Source organism: Gossypium raimondii, chromosome 6 (genome assembly GCF_025698545.1).
Source record: "Gossypium raimondii isolate GPD5lz chromosome 6, ASM2569854v1, whole genome shotgun sequence".
NCBI classification, from domain to species: Eukaryota; Viridiplantae; Streptophyta; class Magnoliopsida; order Malvales; family Malvaceae; genus Gossypium; species Gossypium raimondii.
Genome location: NC_068570.1, coordinates 11,590,950 through 11,611,829, shown reverse-complemented (window position 1 = coordinate 11,611,829; position 20,880 = coordinate 11,590,950). Strand labels below are relative to the sequence as shown.

Below are 20,880 nucleotides of genomic sequence, written 5' to 3'. Positions count from 1 at the left end.
GGATGTGGCCTTGCGTGACACACAACTATTTACCAAGGGATGTGCATGTCTCGCGCTTGGTAGGATTCAAACTCTCAACCTATAACATATAAGTCACTGTCAAGAAGTATGGTACCACTTGATCTAACTCCTACTCTATGAACTTCACCTCAAGCTCAAGCTCAAGCTCTCATTAAAGTTGAAAAATAAAATCCTGGTTTGACCTAAGGACAATATCGACTATTGTTTGGGTTTCGGCCGATTTCTCAATGGATATCAAAATGATTTGATAGTTTCTTTTTATATTTTCTTTGTTGATTATGAAAAAGTCTTCGTTTTGCATCCATTTCAACTTTGTTATTTGAACCTTTGTTAGAATAAATGTTGAGATAGATCAATTTATAATAGGGTAAAGCAAGAAGTAAAATAAGGAGAGAAATAACACACAATATTTGTTAATGCAATTCAAATAACAATCCTACTCTTCAGAGCCTTACTCAGATAATAATTTTATTAAGCAATTCATCCGAGCAAACTATTTGCTAAAACTCAAACTACCCTTTACACACAAATACTTGCGGCCCCAAAATTAAGCCTTATTGAGGGGGGTCAACTCCTTTGGGAGAAGTCTTTGAAGTGTCATCTACCGAGCTGTTGACTGGTCCCCCAACAATAGAAGGTATTGTTCCTTTGTTTGAGTTTTGTCTCCTATATTCTATCAAGAGCCAGCACGCCACGAGCGGTTGCCCGAAAGGCCTTGTTCACAAAACTAGAAGCACCTCAGTTGATGGACTTGCAAAACCAAAGGAAAAGGTGTCAGTATAGGACGTGAGAATATTATGAAATTACTTGAGTGCAGGGTGACTCGAACCACCAACCCAAGGCTTATGACACACTTATCTTCAACCATGGTGAATTTTTAAGCTTCATTAGTTTTTCATAGTTGTGAGTGAGAATTTTATTATATTATACTTTTTATGATGCTTATGGGTCGTGTTGGTTGGGTTCATGTATAATACTAATATCATACATAATTGTTTAAGCTCAATCTAATTCAAATATAAATATTAAATTTTGTCTAAATTCATCCATATTTATAAATGACAAAACTAAATCGATTTAAATATATCCAATATTATTATTTAGTTACATATATTATTTAATATTTAGTAATTATATATATTCTTTTATTTTAAATTGTAATGATAAACAACTTAATATCTATGTTTTTAACAGGGTAAGTGCAAGAGGAAAGACAAGGTTGATTAAAAAATATAATATTATAAATTAGAATAATGGTAAAATTGTCTTTTAAACTCACAAATTTTATAATTCAATTTTAGTCTCTTTAAACTTTTTCCTACCTTAACTCATGATTTTTATATTTATATTATAAATTATATATTTAATTTTAATATGATATAAATTATATAATATAAAATTAAAAATAATACCTTAAAAAATTAAAAATGAGTCAAGCTTAAGCATGTGGCGAGGTTCTTTAACAAATCTAAAAAAAGTTAAAATATAATGTCTATCCCAGTTCTTCAATAAAATATTCTTTTTTTATTTTATTTTAAAATTTTAGTCCAATCATTAACATTATTAGCATTTTCTATTAAAATTTATCAACTTAACATGTTGATTAGATGACATATGATTGACAAAAATAAATATACTAATCAAAATTTGACAACCCAACATGTTGATTAGATTGCATTCATATAAGATCACATATGATTGATGAAAATAAATATGCCAAGTTTAAAAAATTGACAAAATATCAGTGGTGTCAATAATTGAACTAAAATTTTAAATAAAAAATTAACTTTTAACTTTTTAAGTATAGGGATTAAACATATTTGGTACAAAAAGCAAGGCGGTGATTTATGTTCAAAGATGAGTTTTCTTTTTCAAAGTTGTATGAAATATGATGCTTATAATTTTAGCGATATAAAAGCAATGATTTAAGAAACTATTAAATGTTGTTCAATTATTTCACAATCTTGTCTTAATAGAATAAAATGGATTGACATTCAAAGGTGATGAATCGACAAATGCTTTCTGTGTTTAGTAATACTTTTTAGAAGCACTTTTGAAGCAAAAAGATTGCTAAATAAGCAATTTTTTGTTGAAATTTTTGGCTTTTATGGAGAAATTAAACTTTTTAGCTTTTCTTATTCTAAAAGAACTTTTCAAAGCTTGATTATTTTTTCACCCCTCCAACACATGGTACTTTTCCTTTTCTGGTTCTCCCTTCTCTTTCATCTTCTTTGCTTCTTTCATTTTCTCCAAGGTTTTTGTTGCTCTCTCCCTCTCTATATTTCTACTCCCCTAATCCCATCTTCTCATTTCAACTCCCCATTTAACTTTCTCATTTTCCCCCCATTTCAGGTTAAACTCTTTTTGGTTGCTACTAAGTTTAGTTGCTCTCCATTTCAAGTTAACTTTCTCATTTCACCTTTGATTTTCTTGAGTTTTCTGTTTGGTTGTTGAGTTTTGAGAAAAATATAATGTCGGTAATGACAATATATCGCAAAAAAAATAGAAAAATAAAAAACACACAGATTTTACGTGGAAACCCTTTCGAGAAAAAACCACGGGCAGAGGAGAAGAAAATTCGCTATGTCGAATTCGAATTAATTACAAGAGGAGTAGACTATGCCTATTTATAGGCTTGTAAACCTTATTCTAATAGGAGTGAAACTCCTTATTCTAATAATATCAAATAGATGGAGTTTAATAAGGTTTAAAAAACCTTATTCTAAAATAAAATAAAAGAAGTATAATTCTATAGGGATTTTACTTTTATTTTATTTTACTACAGTATTTAATTTAAATAAGGATTTTGGTCACTTAATTCTAACAATCTCCACCTTGACACGAATTCTTAATGAACAAGTTCTTCATCACGAACTCTCAACGAACAAGCTTCTCCACCTCTTCCATAAAACCCCTTAAGGGTTTATTTTCAACAATGAACACCAACCAAGTCTAAGCAGTGCTCAAACTTGGTTATAGGAAGTGACTTAGTCATCATATCTGCAGGATTTTCATGAGTACTAATTTTGCTCACAACAATATCACCACGAGCAATAATATCACGAATAAAATGATACCGAACATCAATGTGTTTTGTTCTCTCATGAAACATTTGATCTTTTGTAAGGAAGATGACACTCTGACTGTCACAAAATACTGTATTGATTTGAAGGTCTTCATTGAGTTCACTAAAGAGTCCCTTCAACCAAATAGCTTCTTTACAAGCCTCAGTAATCGCCATGTACTCAGCTTCAGTGGTAGACAAAGAGACTATAGTTTGCAAAGTGGTTTTCTAAGTGATTGCTCAACCTCCGATTGTAAAGACATAACATGTGAGAGATCTTCTTCTATCGATGTCTCCAGCAAAACCAGCATCAACATACCCAATGACTCCATCTCTAATTCTTCCAAACTGTAAGCAAACATCGGTAGTACCTCGTAAGTATCTTAAAACCCACTGAACTTCTTTCCAATGTTCTTTACCGGGGTTCGCCATGTATCTGCTAACTGCACTAGCTGCATATGATAAATCTAGACGTGAACAAACCATGGCATACATGAGAGATCCTACTGCACTAGAGTATGGAACATGTGACATGTACTCAATCTCATCATCTGATTGTGGAGACAAAGTCGATGAAAGTCTGAAATGGGCTGCTAAAGGAGTACTAACAGGCTTAGCATTCTGCAAAGAACTTTCTCAATGTACCCCTTCTGACTTAGGTACAATTTACTTTCTTTTTTATCTCTAAGAATCTCCATTCCAAGTATCTTCTTTGCTGGTCCCAAGTCTTTCATCTCAAATTCTTCATTTAGTTGGGCTTTGACCTTTCTTATCTCTCATTTATCTTTCCCTGCTATCAACATGTCATCAACATAAAGGAGTAGATACACAAAAGAACCATCTCTGTTTTTCTTAAAGTAAACACAACTGTCAAAGCTACTTCTTTTAAAATCATGAGAAGTCATAAAGGAATCAAACCTCTTATACCACTGTCTTGGTGATTGTTTCAAACCGTAAATGGAGTTTTTCAGCAAGCAAACATAGTCCTCTTTATCTGAGACTGTAAAACCCTCTGGTTGTTGCATGTAAATATCCTCCTTAAGTTCTCCATGCAAAAATGCAGTTTTTAAATCTAACTGCTCAAGCTTCAAATCATGCATGGCCACAATACCAAGCAAAGCTCGAATTGAACTATGCTTCACAACTGGAGAGAACACATCTGTGAAGTCCACTCCTGGAATTTGGCTGTAACCCTTTGCAACAAGCCTTACTTTATATCTGGGTTCTTCAAGTCTTGGAGTCCCTTCTTTCTTCTTAAACACCCATTTACAACGAACAACCTTTTTACCTTTAGGAAGTTTCACAAGATCCCATGTTTTATTTTTGTGTAGTGATTCCATCTCCTCTTGCATATCAAACATCCACTTTTCCGAGTCTTCACAACTAACCGCATCAGAATAATGAGATGGCTCTTGGTTTGTATCTATATCTTCAGCCCATTTAAAGCATAAGCAACTAGATCAGCCTCGGCATACTTCTTTGGAGGTTTAATTTCTCTTCTAGTTCTATTTTTGGCAATAGAGTATTATGGTGAAGAAGCAACTCTATTTTGAATTTTTGTACTGGCTTTAGTAGTCGACTCTGTTGTAGATTCTAGATTAATCTGATGCTCCACCTGCTTTTGATTTTCTTTATTGGAAGAGTCTTTAAGAGACAAGTTAGGTAGTATAGCAGTTTCATCAAAACCAACATCTCTGCTAATCACAACTTTTCTATTTTCAGGACACCATAACTTATACCCTTTTACACCAGCTTTATAACCAAGAAAAACACATTTAATAGATCTTGGTTCCAATTTTCCATTATCAACATGAGCATACGCAGGACAACCAAAAACTTTTAAATCAGAATAGTCAGCAGGATTACCAGACCATACCACTTGTGGAGTCTTTTTCTCAATGGCAACGGATGAAGATCGATTGATCAAAAAACATGCAGTAGAGGCTGCATCGGCCCAAAATAACTTTGGTAAGTTGGCATTTGACAACATACATCGAACCTTCTCCATGATCATTTTGTTTATTCGTTCTGCAACACCGTTTTGCTGTGGAGTATGATGAACTGCCAAGTGTCTCACGATCCCTTCTGACTTGCACAATTTATTAAACTCATCAGAACAGAACTCTAAGCCATTGTCTGTACGGAGGTATTTTATTTACTTTTCCGTCTGTTTTTCAATCATGGTTTTCTAATACTTAAATGCGGAAAACACGTTACTTTTCTGCTTCAGGAAGAACGCCCACACTTTTCTGGAAAAATTATCAATAAAAGTTAGCATATAATTAGCTCCACCTCTTGAAGGCACTCTGGATGGCCCCCAGAGATCAGAATGAATATACTCCAATGTTCCCTTCGTGCTATAGATTCCTCTAGTGAATCGAGCTCTCTTTTGCTTCCCAAAAATGCAACGCTCACAGAACTTCAGTTTGCAAATTCCTTGCCCATCAAGAAGTCCTCTTTTGCTCAATTCTGCCATACCATTCTCACTCATATGCCCTAGGCACATATGCCAAAGTTTAGTAATATCATCATCTGACAAGGAAGAGGATGAGACAGCTGCATCACCAGTAATAATAGAACCCTGCAAAACATATAACTTGGCAGTCTTTCTCTGTCCTTTCATCACAATGAGAGAACCTTTGGAAATCTTCAAAACCCCACTTTCAGCTGTGTATTTATAACCTTTTGAATCAAGAGTACTCAACTAAATTAAATTTCTCTTTAATTCTGGAACATGTTGTACGTCACTAAGTGTTCTGACAACTCTATCAAACATTTTAACTCTAATTGTTCCAACACATTCAATTTTACATGAAGCATTATTTCCCATCAAAATAATACCTTCAGACACTATTTTGTAAGTTGTAAACCAATCCCGATTGGGACTCATGTGGACGGTGCAACCCGAATCAAGGATCCACTCCTCACTCGCTTTAGAACTATTGACAGAAGCGATTAGAAGTTCACAATCGTTGTAGTCTTCTACAACATCAGCTTTACCAGAATTTTCCAGTTGTTTTTCATTTTGATTCGCAGCCTCCCTTTTGATCTTATTTTGTAGCTTATAATACTCAGATTTAGTATGTCCTTTCTTCTTGCAGAAGTTACAAGTTTTACCTCTGTTTAAAGACTTAGATCTACCCTTAGATTTACTGCGAGGATTCCATTCATGTGTCCTTCCATGATCATCATCAACATTCCGATCTTGTCTCCCACGAACAATAAGACTCTCTCCCTGAAAGTCAGTTTTAACCACAAGATGATTCATCTTATCATACAAGGTTAAAGAATCATAAACCTCATCAACTGTGAGAGACTTGCGGCTATATAAAATCATATCTCTAAAGGTTGAATAAGACGGGGGAAATAAACAAAGTAGAATCAACCCTAGATCTTCTTTATCATACTGAACCTCCATAGCCTCCAAGTTTGAGAGAATTTCTTTAAATATTGTTAAGTGTTCGTGCACAGATGCACCTTCCTCCAAACGATGAGTATAAAGACGCTGCTTTATATGCAGCTTGCTAGTTAGAGTTTTTGACATACATATTTGTTCCAACCTCTTCCATAATCCAGCGGCGGTCTTCTCCTTTATCACATCCTGCAAAATTTTGTTAGACAAATGCAGATGTAACTGTGTTAACGCCTTTCGATCCTTGCACTTCTTCTCTTCCTCCATCAATGTTGAAGGCATCTTATCTACCCCTAGCAGGGCTTCCTCTAAGTTCATCTATGCAAGAACTACCTGCATCTTTATCTGCTACAACGCAAATCTGGTGTTGTGATCAACAGTGGAATTTCGTACTTCAAAGACGTCATTACCGTGATTTGAGATGAACAACTCGAAAGCTCTGATACCAATTTGAGAAAAATATAATGTCAGTAATGACAATATATCGCAAAGAAAAGAAATAGAAAAATAAAAAATGCACAGATTTTACGTGGAAACCTTTTCGAGAAAAAATCATGGGCAGAGAAGAAGAAAATTCACTATGTCGAATTTGAATTAATTACAAGAGGAGTAGACTATGCCTATTTATAGGCTTGTAAACCTTATTCTAATAGGAGTGAAACTCCTTATTCTAATAATATCAAATAGATTGAGTTTAATAAGGTTTAAAAAACCTTATTCTAAAATAAAATAAAAGAAGTATAATTCTATAGGGATTTTACTTTTATTTTATTTTACTACAATATTTAATTTAAATAAGGATTTAGGTCACTTAATTCTAACAAGTTTGATTCTTTTGCTGAGTTTAATTTTCTTGGGACTTACAATGAAGCTATTAAAAGAGTCCTTATAATGGCAAACACACACAACAATTAACCCTTAATAAAAGAGAATGATATGGGACAAAATACTGCTTTAAGAAATGGTCCACCTTTTTAATTTACTTCAATTTCGTTACTTAGATGATTCTGTTAATGCTTGTTTAATTAAAGCAAAAACTCTGCATTTTGTTTAGTGAAACGGTGCATAGCTGATAACTATTTTGACAGCTGTTTTTGGTTTGTTATCTTATACCATTGTTTGTCTCTATTTGAGCAGTAGAAAGGCTCGGAAAATGGTTATGAATGAACATAATAAAATTCTAGCTTCTCTATATTTCATCTTTTTCTCTTCTCTCTAAAAGTTCTCTTTTTCTTTCTCCTTCTCCCTTATTTTCCTATCTTCTGTGTGTTATTTATCAAACGTATCAAAGACAGACAATCTTTATGGCCATCGAGGGAGTCACCACACGCCTTCAAAAAGAGATGAACCAACTGCAACTCGACGTGACACAAATGAACACTAAACTGGAAACTAAATGCAAAGAGATGCATATAGACTTAAAGGAAGAAATCCGTTCCATGCAGACGGAACTAAAAAGTGAACTTCGTTCAAAGTTACAAGCTATTTTGAAGCAATATCTTAGGTAGTCTTCTCCAGTAACAACTTTAGGGGTCCAACATGACAAGGGAAAGGGTATCCAACATGACACTATGCTCTTCGATCTCGAACCAATTTAGTCAAATCAGTGGGTAAGGATTACAAAATAGAGTGTCCAAAGTTTGATGGTGGAGATTTTAGAGGGTGGTGGTCCAAGTTAGAATAATTTTTTGAATCGGAAGCAGTCCCTGATCACTCTAAAGGTTGAACAGTTATGTTGCATTTGGAAGAGAAAGCATTAGACTGGCATCATTTTTTCTCATAGAGACAAGGGGGCTATAGCATATTTCCTGGGATGTTTATGCAAGGGGTCTGCAGAACAGATTTGAAACTGGTACCTTCTTGGACCCTATGACCGAACTAGTTACTCATAAACAATAAGGCCCAGTAAAGCATTACCATGACATATTTGTGAGTCTCTTAAACTAGTTATGCCTACCTGAAAGCTATGCCCTTAGCATTTTTATTTGCAACTTAAAAGGGGACATTAGTCAATACTAACGATTATTTAAGCCTTACACGCTGGTGGAAGCTTATCAAATTTCCTGACAAGTTGAGGAAATTATCGCTAACCCTCAAAGGAAGCCTCACTTCTTAGGCGGTACCACTTACTCAAAACCCTTCCTACCTAGCTCTAAAGAATACCACCATGTGCAAACCTCTGTCGAACGAGAAAGATTCAACCACTTAGTACACAGTATAAGGCCCCTATTAAGTCTCTCTCACAAGGTGAATTGGAAGAACGTCGAAAGAAAAGCCTTTGTTTTTGGTGTGCCTCTAAATACACCCCTGGTCACAAGTGCCTTAAATCACAATTATGTCAACTAGTGGTGGAAGCTTCTATTCAATCAGCAGAAGACCCTAAAACACAATCTCCAGAAGGTTTTTAGGACTGTCCTGAATAGTTGGAGGGAGCAGAACCCAAAAATGACTTCACCACACTAGTTCTATCCATACATGCTCTCAAGGGATCCCAATGACATAACACAATGATGTTGGCAGCAATAATTAACCACCAAAAAGTAATTATACTAGTTAATTCGGGAAGCACACACAATTTTGTTAACCATAAATTGACCAAAAGGCTACATCTACCAGTAGAACCAGGGGAGCAACTCAAGGTTATGATTACCAATGAGGGCAATTTAACCACACAATGAGTGAGTAAATCAGTCAAATGGGAAGCACAATGGTACATTTTTGAAACTAATTTTTTGGTTTTATCATTAAAAGGTTGTGATTTGGTACTAGGCATACAATGGCTATTGTCCTTAGGCTCAATTATCTGGAATTTCACCACTCTCACCATGATGTTTGAATACCAAGGGAAATCCTGTGCTTTACACGAAATCATTCCTAGGGTTTTACAACTGGTAATAGGCTCTCAAGTTTCTAAGAGCTTTACCATGACTGACAATGGACCAAATCCCATGTTATTGGTTGCAGGAGATCAAACATCTATTCACATATCTTCACTCCAAACTCCTAATAAATTAGTACAACTATTAGTCGGATTCGAGGATATTTTCTAGGTGCCTAAGCAACTCCCACCCCACAGGATACATGATCACCGGATTCCATTGTTGGATGAATCTAAAGTGGTGAAAACTAAACCATACAGGTACCCCCTCTTCAAAAGACAGAAATTGAACGATTTGTAGGGGACATGCTACAAATTAGAGAAATTTGAAATAACAACAACAACCATTTAGCTTCACTAGTCGTAATGGTCAAAAAGAAAGATGGTAGTTGGCAACTTTGTATTGACTACCGACAGTTAAATCAACTCACTATCAAAGATTAATTTCTGATTCCTCTAGTTGAGGAGCTGTTGGATGAACTCGGGGCAACAACTCATTTCCCCAAGTTGGACCTCTAGTTAGGTTATCACCAGATACGAATGTGGGATCACGACATCCACAAAATACCTTCAAAACCCATGAAGGCCACTATGAATTTATCGTCATGCCATTCGACCTCACAAATGCCCCCTCCAGTTTCCAATCACTAATGAAAACAATCTTCAAAAAACTCCTTCGGAGGTCAGTACTCATATTTTTGATGATATACTTGTATATTCTACTAGTTGGCAGGAACACCTAGCACAGTTGAAAGATGTTCTCCAAATTTTGAGGGATAACCAACTTTTTGCCAAGTTGAGTAAATATAATTTCGGTACTTCACAGATAGAATATTTGGGACATGTCATCCATAACGGTTTAGTCTCTATAGATCCTACTAAAGTCGACGGTGTTTTGAATTGGCCTCCACCACAATTTGTCAAGGAATTTTGAGGGGTTTTAAGGCTATCGAGATATTACTACCGATTTATTAATAACTATGGAGTGTTGGCTAAACCTTTAACAACATTACTGAAGAAAAACAATGCGTGGCAATGGAATTATGAGACACGCACAACATTTAACCAGTTGAAACAAGCAATCTGCCAAGCTCCAGTGCTCGCTCTGCCAAACTTCAAAGAGCAATTTTGCTTAGATGCAGACGCATGTGGCCATGGTGTTGGTGCTGTTTTACAACAAAATGGGAGACATATAGTCTTTTTTAGTAAAGGGTTAGGTGTTAAACACCAAGCACTATCCATTTACGAAAAAGAAATGTTAGCTGTCTTGCTTGCAGTAAAAAAATGGCATGCATATTTAATTGGGAGGCCTTTCTTGATTCAAACAAACCACCAAAGTCTCAAATTCCTCTCAACTAGTTAGGCCATCACACCTTACCAACAAAAGTGGGTTGCAAAAATGTTAGGGTACGATTACTTTATTATCTGCAGAAAAAGCTCCTTAAATACTGTAGCTGATGATATATCCAAAAGATCCCATGTGCAAGAAGGAAAAATGCTCCAATATGAGGTCAGCAGGGTCTGGTCTGATATTTGGAATAGAATTATTAACTCAGTACTGGTGGACACGAAACTGCAATAAGTGATCCATGAGCTACAGTAACAACCCAATGCTCACCTTAAATATAGCTGGGATGGAACTGTTTTGCGAAGAAAGGGAAAAGTGGTCGTCCAAAACAATACAGATCTCAGAATGATCTTTTCCACTATTTTCATGATAGTCTATTGGGAGGCCACTCTAGAATACATGCCACACGGCACCACATCTCCACTTTACTTTACTGGAAGGGTCTATCGAAGGATCTCAAGAAGTGGGTGCAAGAATGTTTAACCTGCCAAAGATGCAAGACATACCTCACAACCTTCCCTGGTCTTTTTCAACCTCTACCTATCCCCGATCAAGCTTGGTCTGCCATTAGCATGGACTTCATTAAGGGATTGCCCGCATCCAAGGGAAAGAACACAATAATGATCGTGGTTGACCGTTTGACTATGTATGGACACTTCTTATCACTAGCTCGCTCACCCGTTCACTGTTGCCCAAGAATTTATGTTACATTTACAAACTCCTTGGAGCCCCTGAATCCATTATGCCTGACTGCGACAAAATTTTCATTAGCATCTTCTGGCATGAGCTATTTAAACATATGGAAACCAAATTGCATCTCTTTACTGCATACTACCCACAAACGGATGGTCAAACAGAGGTCTTAAATAGATGCTTGGAAGGTTATTTATGATGCATGACAAGTGCGAGACCTACAGATTGGGTCTGTTAGCTACCTTTAGTCGAATGGTGGTATAATACCACACATTATACAACTATAAACTCTTCCCCTTACATAGCACTCTATGGTCAAGACCCCCCTTTACACCAACCTTATCTTGCTGGATCATCACTGGTGGCTACTGTGGATCGTAGCTTGCAAGCACGAGAAGCAACTTGGCAGCTCCTCAGATTTCATTTGAAACGATTTCAAACAAGAATGAAACAGTTGGCTGATAAAAGAAGATCCGATAGAGAATTTGAGGTGGGCGATTTGGTTTATCTTCGACTGCAACCTTATCGGCAACATTCCATTCGACACATAGTGAATCAAAAACTATCCCCCAAATACTTTGTCCCGTATCCTATTGAAGCTAAAGTGGGACAAGTTGCTTATAGACTATCCTTATCCTTACCTGTTGGCTCGAGAATTCACCGTATCTTCCACATGTCACAACTTAAAAAACCATAACGGTCGAGCACCTCATTCTCCTTTGCTACCCTTAGTTGGCTCTGAAGGTACTCTACTGAAAGTGCCAACCAAGATCCTGGACAGGGGGATGGTCAAAAGGGGTAATCATGCAGTCACCAATGTTCTATTGGAATGGGCGAACACTTTTTCGGAGGACTCAACATGGGAGAATTTCAATGAACTTGACAAGAAATTTCCAGACTTTGATCATTAAGGACAAGGATCATGTTCGAGGGAGGAGTAATTGATATGGGACAGAATGTTGGTTTAACAAATGGTCCACCTTTTTAATTTACTGCAATTTCATTACTTAGATGATTCTGTTAATGCTTGTTTAATTAAAGCAAAAACTCTGCATTTTGTTTAGTGGAACGGTGCGTAGTTGATAACCGTTTTGACAGTTGTTTTTGGTTTGTTATTTTGTACCATTGTTTGTCTCTATTTGAGCAGCAGAAAGGCTCAGAAAATGGTTATGAATGAACAGAATGGAATTCTAGCTTCTCTATCTTTCATCTTCTTCTCTTCTCTTCTTCTTTCTCCTTCTCCCTTATTTTCTTATCTTCTGTGTGTTATTTATCAGAGAAACGGTGAAAAATGGGAATTCTCTTTTACAACATCAATTAGATGAGTAGAAAGAATTTATTGAGAAATAAAAGATAACAGAACTTGACAAAGTTTTTAACAATGAAGCCTTCATTAGTTACTATACTGTGTTTTTAAAGATTGAAAAAAAAGGGGTAGTCGCTACCCTTGGGACTAGTTCTTTTCTGGCTGCTGATTAGTTTTTGGCAGCCAAATTTGTTTGGCTTCAAGGATCAAAAACTTTCATGATCTCTTTCTTTCAAGGAAAATCCAGATTGAAAATCCCCGTTTTGGCTCCAAGTGTGTCCCTTTTTTTTTTTTTTCTCTTGGAAAGGAATGAGCTTTTCTTTGTGTTCTTTGAATGTTCAATTCCATGGCTGTCTTTTTGGTTTTTTTTTTCTCTTTTTTGTTTCATTAATAGTTGTGATTAAAGCTCGATTAAGGTTGTTGGCTTGAAATGGCGCTAAGTTATTCCAAGACACGAACTTTTTCATTTTTTTTTTCATGGTAAAAGGGGATGTTGGGAAATATTTATAGCTTGGGATTTCACGCTAATGGAAACCTTGATATATTTTTAGGTGTATTTGGTTAGGAAGAATATCTAATTTTGCTTGGTTCATTTGATTTCAGCTGCCTTTTCTTTTCTTTTCCTGCTGTTCTAATTTGTGGGTACGTTTACAAAGAAAATTTTCAAGCTTGTTGTAGCTGAATTTAGATGTTGGGACTTGAAAGATCAGTCTTGAAAACTTCGCACTGGTTCATAAAAAAATTGTTGTTTTTTCAACTTCATTAGCATATCCTCAGATCTCATGTTTGAATAACGTGGCTAAATCATAACTTAATTGGCAAAAACACCTTTCCTTCAAAGGAAATCTAAAGTTGAAATCTTTTTTTCTCAGCCAACTTTGTATTTTATAAATCTGTGTGTATGTACTAGAAAGATAATTCTTTTTCTGCTGATCTATATTTCTCAGGTTAACTTTTTGTTTGGTTAGCTTTGATGTTCTCTTTATTACAGCTGTGGATACTCTTTATATCTAATATATTGGATATTGTGATGATAAAATGTTGTTTCAATTTTAAAACCGTACGACTCAATATAAAAGTTTTGCTAGGCTTAGTAAGAAAATCTCATAAACACCCTTCTTTAGCCTATATGTGACATCCTTTGCTAATACCAATATGAACTTTCTAATAAAATGGATGGTTACATTCATATATCTATATCGTGTTGCACTTATTACCTTGCACAGGATACTCTTTGAGGTTCAAGTAAGAATAAGAAGACTGTAACTTGTTTTGATTTCAAATTATGCTACCCTGGCTTTATTTTGTTAAAGCTTAGAGACCTTAAAGAAATGATATCCTGTTTCTTGAGGTCTTATTTCTTTATTGGGCAGTATCCTCTCTGAGAAGCTTTAAACTGATAGTTTATGGGTTGTTTATGTTTAGTTTTTGGATATTGAATTTATGTTCTACTTATTTATGTATAATTTAGTTTTTATCAATAGTTGTTTATGTTTGATTTTGGATATAAAATTTGTTCATAGGTGATGAGTATGAGTGATAATTTCAGCGGAGATGAAAGGGAAAAGAAAGATATTTTACAGCGCATGGAATGTTTTAATTGGGCATACGAGAATATATGCAATTCAAGTTATTTTGAAATGGAATTAACAAGAGATGCTATAGATTCTAGCTTAATAAATTCACTTTAAATTACAAATGCTAATATAAAATTTTAATATTTATATTTAGTATATAAAGATTATTTCTTTTGAAATTTTAATCCAAATACATATAATATTTTAATTTGTTAGGTTTATGTTTTCTATATTAGGAAATATCTAATATGAGTTATATATTCAAATTAAATTTTAAAATAAAATAATACAAATGTGTTAAAATCATTAATTAAAAAATATTTTTAAAAATAATACAAATATGTGCATCTCTAATGGTTATATTTAGATATTTAAAATATAATTTATATATTCTAATTAAATTTTATAAATAATTAATATTAATTGCTTAAAAATATTTAAAATTTATATTTCATGTATTAAAATATTAACAAGTTATAATAAATTATTTTTATATTCTTACTAAAATATCATAATATTAACTAATTTGAACATTATTTAATTACATATTTATTATTTTATAATAACAAAGGAGTCCTCTTTTAGGAAAACACAAACTAAAAAATCTCGGCATTATTCATAATAGTTTGGATGAGATATGCAACTACATACTATTAGAGTTCATCACGATAACTTACTTCTGGAGGTGAAGTATGTTTGGTCGGATTTTGCAAGAGGTATGTTGTCGCCAACGATGCATGTAAAGCTGCACCGTATGGAAAAACATCTTCATTTACTCTGAAGTAGGGTGAATGTCCCGAGTGAACTGCTCCTTCCGTCTCCTTCATCCCAAGAAAGAAAAAAAGTCCAGGGATCGACTCTGAAAAGAATGCAAAATCCTCTCCTCCCATCTGCGGCTGCATTTCTATAATGTTCTCAAAGCCCAAAATCTCCCCTGCAACCTTTCTGAAATGCTCATGCAACTCTTTGTTGTTTGAGTTCACAGGGTACATGGACCTTTCGTCAAAGATCACTGTCGCATTGCATCTTTGCACGCTTGCTTGTTTCGATATAACCTGTAAGTTTGCTTTGTGTGATTACATCAATAAATAAATAAAGCTATGTACATTAGAAGTAAGAGACAAGTGCACCTCCTCAATCCTTTGTCTGAGTTGAAGAAAGCTTTCTTTTGAAAATGCCCTGAAAGTGCCACCAATGGTGACAGAATCCGGAATGACATTGAATGCACCACCCCCTTGGAATTTCGCAATGCTTACCACCTGTCAAATTTATGTTTAAATGAGCATATATGTAAACAAAGTATCTGGAACCTATACAAATATCTTGAATTGCAACCAGATAACACAAGTGAAATCTATAAAAAAGAGTCAAAGAAACTGATAAAACATGAACAGCATAATGCTATAAATGAAATGGATTAGTTTCAAAACCAAAAGCTATACAGGTTATGTAAACTGAAAATCATTAGATGCAATTTGCATAAGTTCTTACTTGACAAAAACATGGATGGGGGAGATTAAATACATGAATGGGTTTGAGGCAGGTTCTCCAAGGTGAAACCTTAGGAGCATTTCTAATTAACAGGGAGCAAAAGGAACCAAGGAAACTAAGTAGAGCATGAGCGCAATACAGAGAAATATTACCTGAGAATCCAAGGGATCAGCTTCACGTGAAACTAGATGTTGCAAGCTAACAATCACATTGGAAGCTGCTAAAATGGGGTCTACCGTATGCTGAGGAATTGCAGCATGTCCCCCTTTTCCATTAATTACAGCCTCAAAGAAACCCATTGCAGCTGAAATCGGACCAGGTCGAGAGGCCACCATACCGATGGGGACTCTAGCTGTAACATGGAGTGCAAAGATGGCATCAACATTGTCTAAAGCCCCTTCATCTAACATTATTTTGGCTCCCCCACCCCCTTCCTCTGCCGGTTGAAAAATAAGAACAACTGTTCCCTATTAAACAACGATTTTGAAGTTAATATGTACGGCGATGTACCAAATCAAGCAACCTAAGTTCAATTAAGAATTCAATTGCTACTTGCGAGGTCAAACCTATAAAACAAGGAAGGGAAAATATAGCAAGGAACCTGCAAATCATTTTGATTATGTTGAAGCATCTTTGCAGCACCAAGAAGCATAGCAACATGAGCATCATGTCCACAAGCATGCATCTTTCCAGGAACCTTACTCTTATGCTCCCACTCCACCAGTTCCTTTAACAATCAAAACCCAAAAATACCTTCTCACAGAAATTTCATATAAAAAGAAACTATGGTAATATTGAAGGTACTGATAATTTTTTCAACTTAGATCTAAGCTCATAAACCCTACAAAATATGCTAGTTGATGAAAGTGATGTGATTGTCTAAACTAGTCAATATTGTAAAAGACTACCTCCATGGCAAGAGCATCCATATCTGCTCTGAGTGCGACAAAAGGAGGCTTGCCGGTGCCAATATAGCCGACAACACCGGTAGCAGCAATCGGGTACTTGTAAGGGATGCCCATAAGATCAAGCTCAGCTCGTATAAGCTTACTAGTCTCAAATTCTTCATAACCAAGCTCCCGGTTTTCATGTATTTTTCTTCTAATATTAACCATCCAATCCATAATCTCTGGTTTCTTGGAAAATTCGAGAAAGTTGAGTGGGATTTGCGGTAAGGCTTCCTTGTTTAATGAAAGATTTGAAGAAATGGGTGTAGGCATAAACGAATGAAGAGTGAAAATCAGTAAAACCCACTTGAGGAAAGCCATGAAAAGAAAAAGACTACGGATTAGAAGAAACTTAGGTTGGTACTTAGAAAACAAAAGGTGTGAAGGAAACAATGGCTTTTGCTTGGGAACAGAAAGTAGAAGAGCATAAAAGGGAAGTAGTAAGTACTTAGACATGAAAGCATGTCACATGGAAAAGAAAGAGGTTTGATTAGAGGTGCTCATGGGCCGGGTCGGGTCTAGAAAAAAATTCGGCCCGCATTCTAGGCCCGGCCCAAAATATGGGTTTGAGATTTTATCCAAGTCTAGTTCGGGAAAAAAATTTTAAGTTCGAGTCTGGCCCGGCCCAGCCCGGCCCAGCCCATTTTTTTAATAAAACACTAAAAATTTATTTTAAAAATAAAAAAATTTTAAAATTTTAAAATTAAAAAAAATAAAAATATATATTTATTATATTCGGGCCGGGCCGGGTCAGGTCGGGTCGAGCCCGGGCCAAAAAGTGGTGCCGAGGCCCGGCCCGTTTTCTAAACGGGCCTCATTTTTTTGCCCAAACTCATATTTCGGACCTATATTTTTACCCAAACCCTCCCATATATTTTTTTTTGAAAAAGTAAATTTTACTATTCAATAATAAATTGAGGTAAATACTTATTTAGTTTCAAGAAATTTTAAAATAGATAAATTAAACTTTCACAATAAAAATTTAAAATTTAAAATAATTTTAAAATTCTAAAATTTATATTTTTAAAAAATATAAAAATAAAAATTCTAAAAGAAGTTATGTTTTAAAAAATTTAAAATAATAATTTTATGATCTAAATAAGTTAATTAATGATTCAAGCTTATCATATTAAAATATCTTATTTTTATTATTTTGCTTTGAAAATTTTTCAAATATATATGGTTTTAAATTCATGTGTTCTAACATAAAATTAATTATATTGTAATAATATTTTAATTTGACATGTTTAATTTTTTAATTTAAATCCAATAATTTCACTTGATTTGACTTGACTTAAATTTCATTTCACTTTGATTCAAGAAATTTTAAATCAATTAGAATGATAATATAAGACTCATCAACTCAATTAATTCAAATTTTTTACTTAATTTATTCAAGGCTCACCCTAATCACGGTATGTGATTTCAAGTAGAAATTCATGGGCACATCTCAATATCTCACCCTTTATTATTATTTTTAAAGGATAAATCCTCACTCAATTATTAGAAATTATTTTATTAGATTATTCAATTTTAAAAATTATAAAATAATTAAGTGATATATTTTTCAGTTTTTTAAATTAAAAATCGTTAAATTGTTAACAATTAACAAATGTAGTTATTAACTTAATGACTTTTTTAACTGCTTAATATAATATTTGATACTTGAATTTGACACTTTTTTAATTTAGTGTCTAAGCTTTGTTTTAGCCTAATTTAGTACCTAAACTTGACTCATTTTCTTAATTTGGTACTTAAACTTTTTTGGACCCAATTTGATACTTCAACTTGGCATTTTTTCTAACTTGGTACCTAATCTTTTTTAGGTTCAATTTGGTATCCAAATTTATTAAATGTTATATAAATTACATAAAATACTAACGGTTTTAATTTTTTTTTTGGTTATGCTACATAAATATTATCAGATTAGAGAAAATTCATGTTAAAAAAATAGGTATTGAGCTATGCTTGACTAATTAATATTAAATAAAAAAGATTTTTAAAACCCTAAATTAAAAGAAATTCATTATTTTCAATTAATAAAATAATTAATTAAATAAATAAAACTAAAAGTAATTGAATATATAAAATACAAAAAATATTATATCATTTGTCACATGTTAATCATACATTGATTATTTTTGCTACATCGTAAAAATATGTTTTAGTATATTGAGTAATTTGTAAAATATTTGACAAGTACCAAATCAAATAAAAAAAGTATCAAATTAGGAAAAAGAGTCAAGTTTAGGTATCAAATTAAACCCCAAGATGTTAAAGTAAGAAAAATGTTAAGTTGAAATACTAAAGTAGAAAAAATGTCAAATTTATGTACCAAGTTGGACAAAAAAATAGGTATCAAATTAGAAAAACGTGATGTGAAATGTTTATATATATATATATATATATATATATATATTAACCATTATTTTATTCCACATCATTTTCATGTCCTATTATAATTAAAAAATCAACTCAAAACTACATTACACCGTTTTGGATTATTTAAAACCCAAAAAACTGATACAACTCCATCTTCTTGTTCATTTCAATGTTCTTCCAAGCTGAAGTATAGAAGTTGAAGCAACAAGAATGAACGGAGAATGGAGCTTCCAAGAGTGTTTTCAATCACCGATCAAGTTCAAATTTGGGGAAAACCCCCAAAAAATTCCTTCCTAAACCTTAAAATGAAACTAAAAAAATTCCCAAATTTGTCCTGATTCCAACAAATAAAACAACTTCTCCCAGAGATTTCAATATTTCTGTTTAAAAAAAACACAATTTCCCCCAAAACCCACTATCATCCCTTCCCTTTGAGTAGACACAACAGAGTGAGCAGAAGGGTTACCACGGTTTTGAACTTATCACAATTTTTTTTAACCTATTCAAACCTCATTTTATTTACCCATATTATAGTTTTAATTATAATATTACATGGAAATGATGTTGAATGAATGAAAATAAGTCAGACGACAGGACTTAAAAGAAAAATAAAACTTTTTTTAAATGCAAGGTTAGATACATTTAAGATTTAGTATTTAATATTTAAGGTTTAGAGTTTAATATAATTAAGGCTTAAAATTTAGGGTTTTTAAGTTTAAGATTTAGAATTTTAGAGCCAAATATTTAAGATTTTAGAATTTTATTTAAATACAAAATTTTAATATTATATCAAAAAAATAATGGCCAAGATTTTGTAAGTGTTATTAGCGAAGTCCTTCCTAATTTTTTTTACCTATGTATCTAGAAAAATAATGGGTAAATTGTCAATAGTTACTCAAGTTTTAAGGCGTTGTTTGTAGCACTTCATACCCAACCCGATTGTCGGGTCCAAATTTGTGACACCACATTCATTGTTAAAGCAACTTGGACTAACTTCTCTTTCAAAAACAACAACATAAGCATCAAACATTTATCACATAATACAGACCATTTATATTAATTAAAAATAAATTCAAGTCATTTTAAACACTTTAGAAACATTTTTAATAGAGTTCTAGGTGTTCGGGGATGATCGAGATTAAGTTCAGGTTTTTGAGGGGGCTTGTTTTGCCACACTTGTATTGGTATAAGTTTGGACTTCTATCAGTAGAAGTCTATGCTACTGTTTATTTTTGGCTAATGACTTGTTCCGATACATCTAACCATTTGTACTAGTAGAAGTTTGCAAAGACCCAAAAATGACCTCAAAACACACCTAGTTTGATCCAAAACAATATCAAATCATTTCCAAACATTATGAGACATCAAAATCATATTTAAACACCATTTAAGCATACTTAAACATGTTTGCACACATGCTTTCAACCATAAACACAACATTGCCAACTTCAAGGATCAAATTCTCTTACTTAGCATATAAATAACACCTAAGTTATGACATATCTATTGCATTTAAGACTAACATACCAACATAACCATGAATAACTTATTTACACACCATTTACATATATAATCATATACCATATACAAATTCCTAGCATAGTAAATACCAAAATGATTTAATCAATACTTGTGCATGAAAAAAAACATACATTAAGTAATAGAGCATATTGAAAACAATATAAACAAGTATCATCCAATCAAATACATACATTAATTATGTAATTCAAATATAATTAAACCATGTCAACATTTCTTGTC

General features: G+C 33.6%; 1 protein-coding gene across 5 annotated transcripts; it reads right to left on the bottom strand.

Annotated features, from left to right (window-relative positions):
- Positions 1 to 744: 744 nt before the first annotated feature.
- On the bottom strand, positions 745 to 17,182 carry LOC105773768 (IAA-amino acid hydrolase ILR1-like 4). 5 transcript variants are annotated; one of them, XM_052632572.1, is made up of 6 exons: positions 16,699 to 17,182; positions 16,392 to 16,517; positions 15,943 to 16,257; positions 15,430 to 15,558; positions 14,977 to 15,354; positions 745 to 771 (listed from the first exon to the last, which is right to left on the bottom strand). In XM_052632572.1, the coding sequence occupies exons 1-6, from the start codon at positions 17,056 to 17,058 to the stop codon at positions 760 to 762; spliced, it is 1,320 nt and encodes a 439-aa protein (XP_052488532.1). In that variant the 5' UTR covers positions 17,059 to 17,182; the 3' UTR covers positions 745 to 759. The 5 variants fall into 5 exon arrangements, with proteins under 5 accessions (XP_052488532.1, XP_052488531.1, XP_012451326.2 ...); XM_052632571.1 differs by lacking the exon at positions 745 to 771 and adding an exon at positions 6,464 to 6,936; XM_012595872.2 differs by lacking the exon at positions 745 to 771 and adding an exon at positions 10,476 to 10,541.
- Between the last annotated feature and the right edge of the window lie 3,698 nt (positions 17,183 to 20,880).